The 19,191-nt window shown below is 42.1% G+C and overlaps 1 protein-coding gene across 1 annotated transcript in view; it reads left to right on the top strand.

Annotated features, from left to right (window-relative positions):
- The first annotated feature begins 2,138 nt into the window (after window positions 1-2,138).
- The window catches only part of NRAP (nebulin related anchoring protein), a 74,479-nt gene continuing 57,426 nt past the window's right edge, over window positions 2,139-19,191 (top strand). The window contains exons 1-8 of the mRNA XM_066622254.1: window positions 2,139-2,359; window positions 2,889-2,983; window positions 4,993-5,080; window positions 12,053-12,157; window positions 13,559-13,663; window positions 15,608-15,715; window positions 17,200-17,304; window positions 17,819-17,926. Coding sequence (XP_066478351.1) covers window positions 2,288-2,359; window positions 2,889-2,983; window positions 4,993-5,080; window positions 12,053-12,157; window positions 13,559-13,663; window positions 15,608-15,715; window positions 17,200-17,304; window positions 17,819-17,926 — 786 coding nt within the window. The 5' untranslated portion in view covers window positions 2,139-2,287. The remainder of the gene's footprint in view (window positions 2,360-2,888; window positions 2,984-4,992; window positions 5,081-12,052; window positions 12,158-13,558; window positions 13,664-15,607; window positions 15,716-17,199; window positions 17,305-17,818; window positions 17,927-19,191) is intronic.

Raw genomic sequence — 19,191 nt, forward strand, 5'->3', positions numbered from 1 at the left:
CACAGTATTTGGAAGCCTCTGAAGTGGAATTGTCATAGTACAGTATGCCTGAACTGTGGTCAAGAACACCTTGAATCATTGGCCAAAGAAGATAGAACTGAAAGTTAACAGACTAGCAAGACAGGTCTATCTGTTGCACGGAAACTTACATAAGAACAGCCCCACTGGATCAGGCCATAGGCCCATCTAGTCCAGCTTTCTGTATCTCACAGTGGCCCACCAAATGCCCCAGGGAGCACACCAGATAACAAGAGACCTGCATCCTGGTGTCCTCCCTTGCATCTGGCATTCTGACATAGCCCATTTCTAAAATCAGGAGGCTGCACATACACATCGTGGCTTGTAACCCATAATGGATTATTCCTCCAGAAACTTGTCCAATCCCCTTTTAAAGGCATCCAGGCCTGATGCCATCACCATATCCTGCGGAAAGGAGTTCCACAGACTGACCACATGCTGAGTAAAGAAATATTTTCTTTTGTCTGTCCCAACACTCAATTTTAGTGGATGTCCCCTGGTTCTGGTGTTATGTGAGAATGTAAAGAGCATCTCTCTATCTACTTTATCCTTCCCATGCATAATTTTGTATGTCTCAATCATGTCCCCCCTCAGGCATCTCTTTTCTTGGCTGAAGAGGCCCAAACGCGTAGCCTTTCCTCATAAGGAAGGTGCCCCAGCCCACTAATCATCTTAGTCACTCTCTTTTGCACCTTTTCCATTTCTACTATGTTCTTTTTGAGATGTGGCGACCAGAACTGGACGCAATACTTTGTGCAAAAATACAAAACTTTGTGCAACAAAGGTAGAAGGGAGTACCTCAAACCATTGAAAAGTGCATCAAAGCAATTAGAAGGTATGACCAAATAGTATTCTTCCCCCTGAGTGCATGAGCAGACTGCTGGAAAGGATGACCAAGGAATCTCATTGCAATGAATGCAGACTGCACTTTGATAAAAAACAGGTGAGAGATGTGGAAATTATGATGAGAACATTAGTCTCCCAGCCAACTCCTGTGGGCATAATTTACAGCCCGATCCTACTTAAGTTTCCCTGCATCAATGCAGGAGTGCCAGCTCAGGCTACGCTGCATCCTGCAGGGGAATTTAGCAAGTGGGAGATGTCCTGGGGTAAGGGGACATTTGTCTCCTTAACCCAGGGAAAGCCTGAGTTGCTTCTATGGGTTAATTCAGGCCTGCACCAATGTTCTTGCTGGTGCGAGTCTGTGTTGACCAGTGTTGGCAGATCAGACCTGAGAAGAGGGATAGGATATGGCATTCCCTGGCACCACCTCTTTCCCAGGCCCAATCCGCTCACCCCAGCCCCATCCTCCTTCCCCCAGTACACTCCGTTGCCACTCTCCCCACCCCTCAATCCAGACCCACCTGTTTGGTGGGCACAGCTCCATCCATTGGCACTGTTGGGAAGGATTTGACTTTCCTGCCAGTGCATATGAAAGGTGTGCTATTGCTGCAATGGATAGCATGGGGGGAGTGTGTGCTCCACCTGTGCAAGAGATTCATTGAATTGGGGCATTAATTTGTCTGTCTCATATAATGTAAACTTGGAGACAGACTTGGATCTAGATCAGTATATTGCATATACAGAAATAGACTCCAGTACACAAAATGTTTTCAATGGACATGGTCCTTTCAATCCTGGTCATATGTTTTTCTGGTCAGACACCCTGATGGATATTATCCTCAAGCTGGATACAAAATATAGTCCACACTGTAAGAGCTGGTATTAAATGATTCTGAATCAGTTGGGAATAGTTCTCAGCTGAGAAACCTTCTTGCCATGTTTGCCTTTCCATAGTGATGCATCTCTGCTAATAGATAATAATCTGAAGATGAAGTGAAATATATTTAGAAGACCATCGTGAGATCCTGACTGCTATTAAACTCCATAGTTTAAATATTAACAATTAGATGTACTCACTCATATGATCATGACACTTCACTGTGAGTTCACTCTGCTATTTAGAGAAAGGTGTCACTGAATTCTCTTGCCTCTTTCCCTCCCATGAACTCTTACACAGTTGCCAAAATAACTCTTCTTAGTAACTGGTAGCTTTAAAAACCAGACAACAGCTGAGATTGAAGCAGAAGGTCAGCAAAAGCAAGGCAGAAACCTTGGACTGATTAAACTGGACTGAGTTTCACAGGGCATTTTTTAGACTGTCTTAGACTTGACTGATTAGACTGGACTGAGTTACATAGGACATCATATCCTCTGCAAGTTTGATCTAATCTTTTTTTAAAAAATTATTTTCTTGGATAATTTCAAGATGAATGTTCAGCCTTGTGCCAGATGTGGCTTTGGGGTCTACCCTGCTGAGAAAATTAACTGTATTGATCAGGTAACTGGACGTTGTTATTCTGAGTCTCAAAGAAAGTTTCTGATACAATATACCGAAAAATACTTTTTAAAATGGTCAGCTGAGCTATTTAGTTATTTAACTTTTCTCTGTAAACCGCTTTGTGAACATTTTTGTTGAAAAGTGGTATATAAATACTGATTTATAATTATAATTATAATTATAATTATTATACAGGGAATGTATCTGCATTTCAGTGTTTTACTGAACTCAGTAGCTTGTCATAATCATTATTCTCGTTGGGCAATCTGAATCTCTGAACTAAACTTTATTAAGCGTGTAATTTGGCATGTAATCTTCTAAAAGTGACATGTGACAGATGGCATATGCTTTTTACTCATGGTGATGAATAGTTGTTTATTAAGAATAAAGAATAGGTTATTAAGAATTATTGGTAATAAACTTTTGAAACTTTCCAAAGCTTTCAAAAACAAGTAACATTAAAATAGAATGTAAATAACATTGAAACTGAAATAGTTTTCACTGTATTTTTTATCCTTGCTATTTTTAGACATGGCACAAAGCCTGCTTTCACTGCGAGGTCTGCAAGATGATGCTAACTGTTAATAACTTTGTTAGCCACCAGAAAAGGCCTTACTGTCAAGCGTAAGTGTTTTAATTCTGTCTTTAGTCTTATGGTGAAACAAAATTATGGCTGTACAATCCATCAACAGGAGTCAGAGTGGAGTGAATTCTGATACCACGGAAGATTTGTTCAGATTATCTGTCCCCTCCCCTTCCCCCCAAATTAGTCTACAGATAATTCCAGAGTTATGGTCAGATTAATCTTCCTCCACTTCCCCAAATAGTCCTGTAGCATCTTTGAGACCGTCAAATACATTCTGGTATATTATTGAGTAATTTATGGGTGACAGCTGAGTTGATTTGCCCAATTTAAAAGCTGCATTCTAGTAATACCTGTTTTAGGACTAACCAAGATAATGCAGATCTTCATTTGAATTTAAAAGTGTGCTGCTCAAGATTTTGGCTGCGGTCCTATGTGTAGTTACTAGGGAGTAGATCCCACTGATTTAGGACTTACTTCTGAGTACATAGGCAAAGGATTGTCCTGTTATGGTTGGTTCTAGTGAAGGTATTACTAGGATGTGGCTTTTGCATCTTTTTCTTATGAAGCAACATTGTGACCTATAGTTTTTATCAATTTAAAAGTATAAGTAAAAAATGATGTAAATTTTTTTAACCAAGTTATTATATTACAGTTATATATCCAAAGGACTAAAAATTGCAATTTACAATTTAGATTTACAGCAACATTTTGAGATAGATTGGATTAAGTTCCAAACTAGTTGTGGGATATCTGTGAAAGGATTTCCTACAATTTTAAGAAAATCAAATAGCAGGTGTGAGCAGGTGTGAGAGGGAATCAGATTGGGATTGTAGTGCTGTACTTTCCCTTCATGTCATTTTCCCAAATTTTTATTTGTTTGGAAACCTGTTTGCTCCAGTAGAAGAGAACATTCCAAATTCCTTTGGCATCTCATGCTTCCATCTGTGGTGAAAGTATAAATAAAACTAAGACTTTGATGTATAATGAATCAATTACATAACCACTGCATTGTGTGAAATACTGAGGCATATGTCCATGGTCTCTTATGAATTCACTCAAAATTTGAGTAGGCTAACAACCCAGTCTTAAGCTGTGGCACTGCTGTGAGGTACAGCAGTGCCGAAATGGCCACCATTCATATCCCGTGGGTCCAGAGCAGCTGCCAGAGTTTCTTCTGGGTAAGGGAACAAATATGTAGAGCCCAGCGGTCACCAATGGGTGAACTTGGATCTGCTGCCCACTATATAGTGGGTGCAGAACTGAGGAGGCCCATGTTGGGCAGCTTGGCTTGGGAGGGGAGATATGTTTCAGTGGCATCCTCAGCCGCCATACCTGCCCCTTCCTAGGCCCGATTCGTCAGCTGGCCCTTCCTCTCTCTGCCCAGTTCTGACTTCCCCCCACCCTCCCCCTGCTCTGAAAAGCCTACGTACCAGCCAGCAGGGATATGCATTGTGTTGCACTCCATACCCGCACTGTCTTGGCACTGAGGCTCAGCACCAACTGGCACTGGCTTCTCTATTGGTGCTGAGTGTCTCCCACCAATTGGAAAGTGCTTTAGGGTACTTTTACAACACCCAGTGCTGGTGGTATGAGTGCTCTGCCAGTGCTGGGGGGATAAGATTGGGCCTGAAAGAAATGGGCAAGACTTTTTTCAATGCTGTTTTGTCCTCAGTGCTCCATACAGGTTATGCAGTGAGAATTCACAATACATAAATGGCTGTGAATGCTGAAAAATAAGTAAAATGCAGGGAATTTTTTTGTCCTGAAGTTTTTTCAAGGATGTTGTGTTTTCTGATTCAAAAACAATTCCTGTTTAATGTGGCTTTTGAAAGGAAGAAGTGGCTGTTGTGTTTTATTCTATTATTTTCTTTCATTATTGGAAACGCAGCAGTGATATAATAAGAAATTAATTGATATAGATAATTATTTAAAGTAAACAATTTTCAGTTGCACTGTTGGTTCAGTTTTCTGAGATGTGGGTATATAAAAAAGACAGTCTGTCTCTTAACGATGGCTTTCTAAATTTGCACACTGTTTTCTTTTATAGACACAATCCAAAAAACAATACGTTCACAAGTGTTTTTGAGACTCCATTAAATATGAATGTGAAAAAACAGACTGAAGCAGTAAGTGAGGTAAGATGTTGCAGGAATGAATGTGTGTTCCATTCAGCTGTAATAACTTCACTGGCATGGCCACATGTTTTTTCTCTAGAACAGAGGGGAGCATTCTTCCACTTTGTCTTTCATCTTGAAAGCATTGATTTTGGGAGGGCCAATTTTCCCCATTGCAACCCCTCAATTCCTGTCTTTTCTTCTTAGCTTAGAACTACTGTATTAGCAGCCAATATTTCCCCCTGTAGGGCTGCTTTGGTTCTAAATTATTATTTTTGTCTTGTATTCTCAGTTGATCTCAACTAATAAGGGGTCGGGAGACAACATCACAGCACCCATAGGTTATACAGTATATACCAATACCGTATTGGTTATATGCTGACATGATTAACAGTCCAATCCAAATCAACCTTCCAGCACCATTTCAGCTGCAATGCAGCCTTTAGGAGGAGGCCTTGAGGAGGTCTCCATGACTGCCCCCCGCACTATAGGATGCAGCATGTTCCCCATTGCCACAGCTGCATCAGCGGTGGAAAGTTATTGAGTGTTGGGCTATAAATAATAAAATCCATGTATCATGAAATATCAAAAGAAGCAATGCTCCTTATTACATTGGTGATCCTTGCCAAGCAGAGATCATTCTTAGAGCACAATCCTAACCCACTTTCCAGCACCTACATAAGCACAATGCAGCTCTGAGGTAAGCGAACAAACATTCCCTTACTTTGAGGAGGAGTGCCACCCTTGAGTGCCACCCAACTGCAGGATGCAGCACATGCCCCATTGGCACCGCTATGCCAGTTCTGGAAAGTTGGTTAGGATTTGGGCCTTATTAGTCTAACATTTTCACAAACCCTTTGCAGCAAAACAAGGAGACTTTACAGAAGGGTTTAGCGATATCACCCTTTCTGCCTCGTGTGTTATATTACAGAATATCATTAAGCACATTAAATTACCCCAATATGAAAGCTGCACAAGCACACCTTAATCTGTTATGGTTTATGGGGATTATTATTAGAACTTGGTCCCACTATCTATGTTTTTCCAGCAGCCCAAGCACTAGATTAGATCTTGGACCGGGCTGAGCTATCCTAGAGAAAGTAGGGTTCCCTTGTGGAATTCTATTGCAGAGCAAGAGAACAGAACATTATCAGCTTGATTAAAAGCATCCCAACAATTCTGAGGTCTGCAGAGAGAGGATGCTTGAGCAAATGCCTCTCATTTCAGTGCTAGGCAAAGCTCCATGTACACAGGGAAGATCTACATTCAGAGCTGTCTCCAGTATCAAAGAAATAGGCATGCTTTGCACATAAAGTGACATGGGCATATCCATGTCCTTGCAAGCATAAGGCACTGCTGGAATTGAAAGATTATGGTTGTATTCCAGTACCAAAACCTCCCAGGGTTAAATGTTGACTTTTTTTTTGTGCATTTCAAAACCTTGCCAAAATTGGACTTGCAAGACCTGTTAATGGTTCTCTCATCTCTTATACCATTGAAAATCCATGTCCCTACTTACCAAAAATTGCTAAGGATGCTGATCTGAGGTGTGGAAGGCATGGTAGGTTCAGTTATAGGGGTTCATGCGAACATTTTCTGTACCTTTGTTTCACAGTCCACGTCTTCCTTTGAATTTTTATTTCAAATAAACCAGAAAAACTCAAAGGAAAACTCTGCTGAAACTGTTGAGTCTTTGACACCAAACCGGAAAGTGCCTGCAGATTCATTAGAATCTGAACCCAGGTTCTCTTTTTTAAAAAGGTTTTCAAAAACCTCCAATGAACCTGGTTCTTGGATCTGAGTTTTTAACGAAAATAGAAAGTTGAGTAAGTTTTACATGGTTGTGTTGGGCACATCTGGTGAAATGTCAGGGGGCTAAGGTTTTTCTTTCCCACCCATCTGAAGCTGCAGAACATTCCCTTAAATACTTCTTTACTTTCAAAAACTGTTGCAATTTTCCCGTTTATAATTCTACAAATTTCTGGATTTATATGTTCCTGTTCTCTTAATTATCACAATGGATAGAAAGAGAAAACCAAATGTACGCTAAAAAAAGAATAGAAATGTTTTTAAACATTTCTATTTTTTTCTGTAGAAAATATTATACCCATTCAACTTTATTTGCCTTATTCTTTATTGTGCTTTCTTATGATAATTCTTGAAAATGCCTTATAAACTAAAAAAATAATCCTCATGATTTTCTAATATCCAGAACAACAGCGCTTTCTTTTCAATTGTGTATGACAGGTCTGCTCTGGAATGAGTCTGGGATTAACAGCAATTTCTATTTCTGTTTTAAGGCTGTGATATGAGATCCCATAACTTCTAGCATATGCTCATACATCTGTGTTTGCAAAATCAGAGATCACTTTCCCTTCCTTTTGTCACCTAAAACACATCCTGCTCCTTTCAATCACAAAAGGAAGTTTGAGCTCCAAATAATGGATAATGACAGCCTGACTCTCATATTAATCTGTTGTGCATAAGATATTAATGTACTTGTTGGGAAACTGATCCTTACACTAGGAAGTAAACACACATCTGCTTTGTAACACGTATATTCAGATCAAAAGATAAAGTTTGGCTACAATTCATCTGTTATTTCATACTTTCTCGTATACAAATCTTTGTGGACCAAAAAGTAATGAGAAGATAGACTGCTTGCATAGTGTCACATTAACACCTTTCTCCTCCTAAGTATGTGATATTGCTCTACATGCATGTAGAGGGTAGAGAGAGGGATTGCACCTGTTGGCCCTGTCCCACTGCCTACACATATTTGGCATAATGCTTAAAAGAGCCTGTGCATCAAGGGTTGGCCTTAGGAGCTGCGGGCCCAATTGGAAACATTTTGGGGGCCCCCAGGTTCACAAATAACTAATAATCACAAATGTTATAAATAACTTAATTTTTACAACTATTAATAACTTGCAGGATAACTTATAATAACAAATTGCGAGAGTGAGAGAGAGAGAGAGAATAATAGTTCTCTTATTTAGCAATGTCCACATGTACAGCAGGGATTACCTCTGTTATGACCATCAACACGACCACAGATTTTGGTGCCTCAGCCAAAAAGGCATTGATCAGGGGAAACAAAGAAAGTAATAGCACATTTTTTTTAAGCAATGTCCAAACGTACAGCAGGGATTTTATCTCTGTTATCACCACCACAACAGATTTTGGTGCCTTGCAGTGCCATAGAGTCAGGCACTTTCTTAAAAATGGTATCTGAAATATCCAATAAGATGGGAAATGCAGGATCTAGCAAATAAATATATGGTCTGTATTCCATTATTCGAACCAGGTTTGAGCAAAACCTACTTATTCCATAGGGCTCTGAAATACAGTGCAAAGGTATGTGTTCTACAAAGAAAATGAAGGAAGTCCGACAACAAAAAATAAGCAGCATACTTATCAAAAATTATTAATAAACTGAATAGCAGAAACTGCAAGACACATTTTGAAAGCAGTTGCTTTCTTCTCTCCCCTCAAACCCACCTTTTCATTGAGAAGGAGGGGGGCTTTGCCAGGCAAAGGCAAGAAGCCCCTGGCTGCCCTCCCCCAAAGAGTGACTATGGGGCCATTTCCTTCAGGAGAAAAGGAAGTAAATTCCTTCTCCTGCTCATCTCTCTAGCTACTTACAAAGAGCTTAAAAATTTTCCAAGCTTCCTCTGATAGGAAGAAGGGTGTGAATGCTTGTTCAAGTGGCACTGTGATTTATCAGGGAAAAGAAAACAGCACTGAGCAGCCATCCATATCTGGGTGGAGGAGGTGGAGGAGGAGTGGATGCAGTGTGTGCACAGCAACTGATTAGACTGTAAGTCGTGCCAAGCCATACCTGGACAAAGAAGAAAGGACTGCTGGTAAATGCAGTCAACGTTTTTTAAAAATCCTGTGTGCAGCATGCATCATGTGCTGCAAAACTTCCAACTGCCTGGGCTGAGTGGAAGCTGAAAGGGCGGGTTCTGGGGCCAGGAAAGTCACATGTGCTGACTTTGCAAGCTTCATGCAAGTGCTTGCTCAGTCCAGGCTTGGCGCCTTGCCTAGAAGTCGGTGATTGATAACCAACTATCTGCCAGCCTAGCAGGGGGCACCCTTAGGAGTGGGACTGATTTGGGGAAATCTAGTAAATCACTCTAAGGCCGGCCCTGCCGTGCATACAACCTGTACACTGTGCTGAAAGCACGCGGAAAGGTGGGGCTAGTGGGCCTGATCCTGAAACCCTCTGTAAGCATATTCAGAGTGAAATCTGAAAAGTGATAATAGTTCTGCCCTTGCCCCAATCATCTGCATTACTTTTCAGAAGTTTCAACTATAGCTCAGCCATTTTGTTAAATCAGTGAGCGTTGAAGACATTCACAAAGCACCTACCAATGCTGCTCATCCCACCTTCTTCAAAGTGACTGTACTCGAAGTAACAATATAGGAAGTGATTCCTTGAGGCCTTCACTTAAATCCTTCTTACAGGAGCTGACATACTGGCTGCTTTCCGAACTCCTCCCACATGATCTGTGCCTTGGACAACTGTCTGATATGTATAGTTGCCAAGCTGGCATCTAGAACAAATTTGATTTGCTACTGATACTTAGAATAAATTTTTCTAAAACAATCCTTCTAACATATTCTTTTTTTTCAGTATGATTTATACACTTTGTATATATGGAAGACAGAAAGAAATAAGGGGGGAAAAAATGTCCTAATGCCCATAATGCTCATAATGTTTGGAGATAGTCCTCTGAGAAGTTGTTTTACACAAAATCTATTGAAATGAATGAGATTTCCCAAAAATTTGCATCTTTGCTTTGCTTGCTCCCCCACATATTGATTTTTTGCTCTGAGTTTTGTAGCACAGTGATAAAGATATTGCCTTTGTTAGTCCATGATCATTCATTCATTTATTTTTCACACTTATAACACCTTTCCTTCAAAGAGCTTAGGGTGGTACATGTAGTTCTTTCCTTCCGTTTCTCCTCACATCCTTGTGAGGTAGATGAGGTTGAGAGGTAGGTCACCCAGGAAGCTTCTTGGCAGAGGAGGATTTGAATCTGGATCTTCCAAGTCTAACTCCCAAACCACTATACCATCCTGGCTCTCAGATGATACTGTTTGCATGCCATGATGATTTACTCAACGGGCAGCCCAATCCGGAACTGCCCGGGGCGCCCAGCTTCGGCGGCACCAAAAACTGTTGCTGCTGCTGCATCGTGTGTGCCTCAGGCTGCTTGCTGGCAGCGTTTCAGGAGAAGGGGACTTTTATCCCCTTATCCCAGGTAAGGGAAGCAGCCCCACAATGGGTAAATGCATTTACCCACAATGGGTAAATGGTAAGGTAAATGCGTTCGTGTAGGGCACTGAGCCCTACATGGACAGGATCTGGTGGAGCAGAGCCCCACTGAACCACCTCTCTGCCTCCCAGCTCCCTCCCCCCAGCATGCCTCCCACCCACCCTCTCCCCACCCCCTGCCTCCCTGTCACACCTCCTCTCTGCCCTCTCTCCACCTGCCTCCACCCTCCCTGTCACGCCTCCTCCCCGCCTCTCACCCCGCCCCTGCTTTCCTCTCCGCGTTTCAGTGGATACAGCACGTTTGCATATCCAGAAAGCTGGAGCGCCGAGCTCAGGATTGGGCTCTGAGCCAGTGAACCTATGTAGCTTAGGTTTAGCAAAGAAGAAAACATGCATTCAGAATTTGACTTGTGCCAGAGCAAATTCTGAAACTAAATGCTCAAAACTGAATACAAATTGTGTCTCGTTATCCACTGGAGTTTCATTCCAGAACTCCTAGTGCACATGTTCTCAAATGGGGTGTCACGATGTCCCAGCCTGTGGAGCTCTGCCTTTCCCCCTTTAAGGGGCGGAGAGGGGGGGAATGCAGAGACACGATCCCCAGGATCATGCTGCTGCTGGGGGTTTTCTTCTACTTACAGGACACAGCAGCAGCCTCCAGGGAGTGCAGAGAGCCCTGGTGAAGCCTTCCTAAGCCACAGAGAATGTAAAAATAATGATCGTGACCCAGGCTGCTGCTACTGCGTCCTGTAAATAAAAAAAGCCCCTGGCAATGGTGTGATCCTGGGGATCATGTCACTGTATTCCCCCCTCCCCCACAAGGACTTACTGTGGCTCCTGAAATCCCAGGGAGTTTGGGAACCACAACCCTAGTGGATAAAAACAACTAGGATATCAGTGGATAACAAATCAGTGGAAAAGTATCTTTAAAGACCCATTTCCAGGTTTCTTGCTCTTCGATTGTTGTCCCAGAATGCATTGATATAGACACTATACCACATTTAGCCACTAGATGGGGTGACTAATGGGATCTAATGGATTGAAATTATAAACATTTAACAGTGCAAAGGTAGGAAATTGGATTTTGGTGCTTTTTTTCCTTGTTACAAGGCGTTTAAAGGTCGACCCCAGTATCAGTGGTGAGTCAAATCAGCGGATGCCAAATCAGTGGATACCAGGGTCCTACCTGTATTTAACACTGAATTTTTGTTTTCAGTTTCAAATATTTATGTTCAACACTTGAAACTGGTATTTATCCCTAAAGTTTCGGTAGTTAACAGATAGCTTCATAAGTCTTGATCTCAGCAATTAAATACTGTACTGGAAGTATGTATAGGCATATAAGCCCCTGAGATTGGCTCCCTAATATCATTTTTCCTATCTTGTTCACAGCAATTTTTTTTTCAAAACAAGAATATCTTGATTTCAGAAGCCAAATGGGAATTCTTGAATTGAAATGTCACAAAAGTGTCATTTACACCATTATCATAAATTCTGCTTCTTCGTTTTGGGGTTAATGCTTGGAAGCCTTGTAAGCATTAAGTCTGTTTGAAGTGCCCTGTGCAGATTGCAGAACTTGAACCTTAACTTTGATTCTTTGATATGTGGACATGCTGTGGTTGCTTTCTGCTTCCCTGCTTTAAGGGAAAGTCTGTGTCATGTTTCTCTGTACCCCTGAATACTGAGTTTTTGTTCATTTTATGCAGATTAAGTATCGCGAAGAAGGTGAGAAGTTCAAGTCTGTCTTTCACTGGGATGTGAAATCCAGAGACATAGAAGCTGCACAGAAAATGGAACAGCTAAGCAGTCAGGTGGGACTCAAAACATTCAGGAGAGATTGTACTGCCCTTCAGACTCTTATGGACTAATACAGTGCACCAAATGAAGTTATTTTATTCCTTTGCCCTGTATTTCATTAATGCCCCATATTTCAGTAATACAAATGACTCATTGATATTTTCCTTTGATTTTCAAAATATGTTTCTAGCCATGCTGACATTTCCAGCCATCTGATTTGCTGTGACCTGGAGCCAAAGTGCTCTTTTGTTGCAAATCTCATTCAGTTCAGTGATAAAGTGTTTTTCAGATCAGAACCTTGGTGGAGTCATGAATGACTTAATCTCAAGATTGTTATGCCTTTATGGAAGGGCTTAGAATGGTGTATTCATTTTAACTTCTGTCTCGGCCTGTCTTCCCAGTTAGCTAATTAACTGACACCTTGTACAAAATGATATTAATCGGAAAGTTAGTTCAAGTGGCATCAAACAGATTAATGTGTGACTTTCACATTTCACCGGTGGTTACATACAATCCAGACGAGCCCTGGGAATGTCTCCCATGCAAGCCCCATGTAAATTAAGTGTTTCTGTGCAAAAACAGAGACTTTCCATGCGGGCTGGTGTGGTAGTGAGATAAGCAAGGAATGAATCTCCATATTCAGCCTTCCATTTACTATAGAAAGGTTTTCTAATCACACATGGGCAGTCCTATCCTGAGATGCCTGGAGCACGGGGCTGCTGCAATGGCAAAAACAGCTGCTGCGGCATCCAACACCCCGGGCAGCAGCCTCGGCCTCCTTATAAGAAGGGGACGTTTGTAAAGGAAGTAGCTCCTCAATGGAACTACTTGATTCTATGGCAGCTCTGGAACTGCCACAGAATTGGAGAGCTGTGTGTCAGGCCATGGGGCCTGACATGGAGCTCAGGATTTGGTGGAGCTGAGTTCCACCAGTCCCGCCCTCTTCCCGCCCTGCTCCCTTCCCCTGGCACACCTCCTCCCTGCCCTTTCTCCACCTTTCCCCCACCTTCCCCGTCCCAGTACACTTCCTCCACGCCTCGCACCATGCCCCACCTACCTTTCCACCACCAAGCGGTTCAGGTGACTGCCGAGCTGCAGAGCATCAGCTTTCCACCAGCGCTAGCTCAGCTCTGGCTTGTGCTGGTATAATTCTGGCACTGGGCTGGTTCTGAGGGCTCACAAACGTACTTTACGACATGTTTGTGACGGTGCGCGCCAGCGGTGAGCTGATGTGCACTGTTTAGGATCAGGCTCTGAATCCTCTATTTTGAACCATATCCAAATATTATTATTAAGAATATTTATATATCACTTTTCAACAAAAGTAGTTCACCAAGAGGTTCACTTAGAAAAATAATTCAATAAATAAGTTTGCCAGTATATCAATTTCTCATGGTACACTATATTCTTTTTAGAACTCCTACCATACTGCATATGAAGAAGGCAAATCATGGTACTCAGAAACAATCCCAGATCCAGAAATGGTCAGGATAGCCCAAGCACAGAAAACTCTAAGTGATGTAAGTGACCTTGCACTTTATTACATACTTATTATGAAAGAAATGTTATATTGTGACAATAGTTGACCTAGAAAGTAGAATAAGATCATACAGAAATAGTAATTATAATAGAGATATGTATGGCTTAAAAATATGTGATGTTGTACTGTCCTTCATTCAAACTAAAGCTAAAGCAGTTGTACTGAACTGGTCTGGAAATGGTCTCTCATGAGATTTCCACTTAATCAGTCATGAAATCAGTTTGTGGAATAATTCAAGCGGTAGGTTTGAATGCAGGACATCTTGAAAATAAGTAATTAATCCAGTGAGCTTGTTTCGTTTGTTAAAATTATTTATTTCAAATTTCTATCCAAGTGACTTTCAGAGAGATATCAATAGGCATTTAGAAGAGGAAAAATTCGTTTAGGTTTTATTTGTTTTCCTTTACACTCATTTTCATTTATTTTAGCTACCGTTTGATTATGTTCGTCATTCTTTTTTGTTTTCCATTGATTTCATTGGTGGTTCATTGACCTTCTGATATATTTTCCAAGCACCTGGTCATGTTCATAGCCATTTGTTTTGAAAATGAATGCACAGGCCCATGTACTTTTGTTATGGCTATGGACTAAAACATGGGTCTCCAAACCCTGTCCCAGGGGCCAGATGTGGCCCGTAGGAAGCCTCTATCCGGCCCGCAGCCAGCCTCTTGTCCCCTGAAAGCCTCCGGCCCACTTGGCCAAACATGACTGGAACTGTGCTCTGGTTGCATCTGGAGGGTGTTCTAAGGGCCAGAGAGTTTGAAGGAATGAGCCCATTCATTCATTTATTCAGTCATCTAAGTTCCATCTATAATTTATTTATATAAATTTTATATTTAAATTTTTTTCCGGCCCTCAACACCATGCCAGATATTTGATGCAGCCCTCTGGCCAAAATGTTTGGAGACCCCTGGACTAAAACAATAGTAAAAATAATTAAGTAAAAACAGTACAAACAAGGAGCTTGTCCTTGGAACTGGGACAAGGAGTCTTGCCTTTAAAGTGCAACAAGACTGTTGTTTTTGCTATCAGAATGAAACTACTTTCAAACAGAGATTGCTTTGGTGTCATGGTTTTGGACCCAGTATATGCAAATGACATGGGGACTGTTATAACTTCTATGTTTCTTGGTGCTAGTCCAATCAGTAGAGTAGGGCCATGGAGAGTGGTACTTGGATAAAGTGCCTACAAAATGTGCCTTTCCTAGTCATGCTACAGAAGAAGTCTTGCAGCCCAATCCTATTGGTGCCATATGCCACCAGAACAAGCATTCTGGCAGCATGTGGAGTTTTCCAGCTGTCAAAAAAGGCAAAATGCTAGAGTGTGCAGGCTGGCCTTCAAATGTCCACCGGCCCCAGTAAGTACATGTAGGGGATGTAAGGGAGGTGGGGTTGGGTGGAATGAGGAAGTTATGGGGGAGAAGGGTGGATTGGAACTGGGACAGGGGCAAGTTCGGCAACAGCATCTGCAAAGTCTAAATCTCCTTCCTGGTTTCCATCTACCTTCAGTCCATGCAGGTTTGTGCCAGTGATATACCTTGCACAGGCCTGAGTTGACCCACTAGGCCAGTAGGGGCTTACCCCAGGGCAAGGGAACCAATGTTCATTTACCTTGAAGAGGCTTTCAGAGGCTGAAACTTCTATGCAGGAAACAGCAGTTGCTGTGTTGATGCCACTGCATCACCTTGTGGGGGAATTAGTTAGGATTGGGCTGCCCCAGTGCAAGCCTGTGATTATCTACTCCTGATGAGTTCAAAGGAACTTACTTCCAGGTAAACGTATATAGGATTGCCACTTCAAGCTTGGTTCAACCAATGTTATACTGAGTTTCATGGGATTCTTCATAAACAACTATGGATAGCATTTGTAATAAACACATTTTAGAGGAGATAAACATTTACTTTAAATCTCTGGTTTTTCCCTAGATTCAATATACAGAGGAATACGAACAACATAAGGGAAAGGGCAGCTTTCCTGCTTTGATTACTCCAGCTTATCAGATAGCCAAGAAGGCCACTCAGCTCTCCAGTAATGTGAGTTCACATATGCGTTTCAGAGAAGACAATATAGCAATATTCATAACACTGGAACTGGAAATATGAGATTAAATAGCAAAGAGCTGTTTATTTTGAGCATTACTACTTTTTTGGTTGCTTATTAACCAGAAGTATTGGTGTTCCTGAGAAATGATCACAGGAAATTCAAGGCAGAGGATGGGAATTATTGCTTGCACTGGTGTCTGTGCTATCTTCAGCTCATACATAGCGTTAACAATCTACTGGTGGATGCATTTCCTGTTTGGGCACTTTCTTCTTGGGGCTTGATATCAGTAACAAACCAGCCTGCTATTTTAATTAACAATGTGCATGCAATTTAGAATAGATTAACAAAGTAAATAAAAGGTTTCGCCTTGCCTAACATTAAGGAAACTCCTGTGGTGGTTGTTGTTTTAAGAATAGCATATAATCCTTTAGCAGAAATTGAAAATAAAAACATTTCAGATTAAACATTATTAATTATTAAGCATGCTTGCAGATGAAGGAAGCTGTTACATCCAAACAATGTTTTTGAAGTTCCCATTTAGTTTACAAGCTTTCTGGTAACTTTATGGAATATTAATTGGGTAATGTTGTAAGTTACCTTGAATTCCCCAAAGGGTGAAAGGCAGGTTATTTTTAAATAATACTGGACTGAGGGCCCAATCCTATCCAACTTTCCAACCTTGGTGTGTGCTTTCCAACCAGTGGGGTGTGTGCTGCATCCTGTGGTGGGAGGGTAGTAATGGAGGCCTCCACAAGGTAAGGGAACATTTGTTCCATCTCCTAGGAGTTGCATTGCAGCTACACTGGCGCTGGAAAGTTGGATAGGTTTGGGCCCTTAGCTCAATTGACTACTTTGGCAGGATGTAAAATAAATATCTTTGACACTTTATGGGCTCACATCCCAATCCTAGCTAAATCCCCTCCCCCAATGATGCAGCTGTGCCAACAGAATGTGCACTGCATCCAGCAGGGGAGTGCTGTCCAGAGGTCTCCTCAAAGTAACTGCCATTGGTGCCAACGGGATCCATTCCCTGTCTCCCCTATTCTGCATCCTGCCTGCCCCTCTCTACTCAGACACTCCCCATTCCTCCTTGCTCCATTTCAGTCACCACCCCTTCCAACTTGCTGACTGTGGGAGATCTCTCCATTGGCCACTAAAGCTGCCTTTCTGGTGAACAGCCCAGTTGCTGGTGGACTGTCCAGCTAGGATTGAGCTATCAGTGTCAAATCACAGCACTTCATTTGACAAATAACATCAGAATATGTTGTCCTTTCAATCTCTTTGTATAAATACAAGGTGCGAGTTCATCTGCATTTGCACAGAGGAATTTATATTAAGGGGCAAATATTGCGAAATTTAATTAGCAAGTACTGAGAGGATTTGTTTTTTTTTGCCTTCAGATGTTTTTTTTGTCAGCAGTAAAATGGCAGGCTTCAGAGTTTTGAAATAGTCTTTGCTCTGCTTCTTCTTATAGGTGGAATATAAACGAGGGCATGGAGACCGTGTTTCCAAATTCACCAGTGTGGTGGATACCCCAGATATACTCCATGCAAAGTCTGGGAGCCAGCTCATGAGTGATGTAAGTAGAAAAAAAGAAGAAAATGCAGAAATGATTCCCACGCCTCACCCTCCCATTCCTAACAGCTGAATCTATGCTTCCTCATCCAGCTGATGCAGCAATAGCAAAATGGCTACCGCTGCATCTTGCCACGGAGGACAGTTGCAAATGTCTCTTCTGGCTAACACAGGATTGGGTCTGGGAATGGGGTAGGGTTCAGTGATTGGCACTGCTGCTGAATCTACCCCCTTCCTGGACCTGACTCACCTTCCCCCCTCCCCATCACATCCTGTTCCGCCCCCATTACTGCCTTGTTCTGCCCTCCCTCACCCCTGTCCTGTCTCCCTTGGCATCTCCTACCTCGGCAGGTCCTTCTGGATCCATTGATGCTTGTGAGAAGCCTCTGGCCTTTCTACTGCTGCTTCTCAAGTGTGCAGATCTGCTGTTGGCTGACCCCAGTAGGACTGGGCTTAACTCTCTCTATGTCTCTGGTAATATGATTTTTTGTAAAAAAATATTTGATCTTTCTTTCTAGATAAAATATACAGAAGAGTATGACCAACACAGAGGCAAAGGGAGCTTTCCTGCTATGATCACTCCAGCTTATCAGATAGCTAAAAGAGCCAACGAACTAGCTAGTGATGTAAGTTTCAAAACCATGGGCTTTATATTGACAAGTATTGCAAGAAAACATACTGTGTCATGCAAAAATGAAGTCCAGATTTCCTGTGGTGGAAAAAGTTCATTCATTGCTGGGTCAATCCATTTACATCAGCAAGGAATGGGTTATAGTAAGCTACAATGGGAATGTTGATTGTCTTGTATTATTTTATTATCTTTTCAGTTGGGCTGAGGGCATGCATCAGAACTGCTGATGTTTGGCAGTCCAGGTACACAGGGGAAGTGAGAATGCTATACTTGATGGGATCATACTTCCCTTGCAGGGTCAGGTTCACAGTATGGGTGTATTCTTGGATCTGGTTTTGCTTATGGATGCTCAGTTGGTAAGCAAGGCCAGGAGAGCATGTTATCAACATCTGTAGTGTAAATATGGAGTGGGGGGGGGACAGCACTCAACACACTGCAAGCTGCCCTTCGCCATCAGAGCCATTACCGGCAATGAGAGCAAAACAGGCAACTCTTAAACTTTGCTCTCATTGCCAGGAATGGCTCTGATAGCAAGGGGGAGGGGCAGCTTGCACAACTCGTTGAGCCATCCTGCAAAACTTAGCGTCGTGCCCCCCTGTGCTCTATATTACTGCATCTGTATGTTGCATGCAACCCCTTCCTGGAGGTCAGAGATCTTGCCACTGTTGTTTGTGCTGATTTCCTTTTATCTTAACCACTATAATATGTTGTATGGAGGGCTCCTCTTGGAGCTAGTTTGAAGACCCTGGTAGTATAAAACACAGCTTCCTAATTGGGGCTGGGTGTAGACTTATACCCCCCCCCCCCTTTTTGTCTACTGTAGATTGGTGGCCAGTTTGTTCCTGGGATGAATTTAAGGAGATAATAATTTCCTATAAAGTTTTCCACCATCCTGTATAGCTTAGCTTATTATATTTATTATTTATTATATGGATCATCTTCTCTCACATGTGCATTCCTATCATTTAAAACCATTGGCAGAGGGCCCTGTTGAAGGTTTCTACCCCATGAGAGATTTGGTCATCTTCCAAAATTTACTCTTGATCATGGATTCAAGATTTTGGAATGGTATATACTGAGATATGAGCCTTGTGTGGCACAGAGTGGTAGGTCACAGTACTGCAGCACTGTAGCTGAGAACTCTCCCCATGTCCTGAGTTCAATCCCAGCGAAAGTTGGGATCTCAGGAAGGTAAAATGAGTACGCAGCTTGCCGGGGGAAAGGTAATATGACTGGAAGGCAGTAGCAAACCACCCCATT

This window comes from Tiliqua scincoides, chromosome 3, assembly GCF_035046505.1.
Source record: "Tiliqua scincoides isolate rTilSci1 chromosome 3, rTilSci1.hap2, whole genome shotgun sequence".
Taxonomy (NCBI): domain Eukaryota; kingdom Metazoa; phylum Chordata; class Lepidosauria; order Squamata; family Scincidae; genus Tiliqua; species Tiliqua scincoides.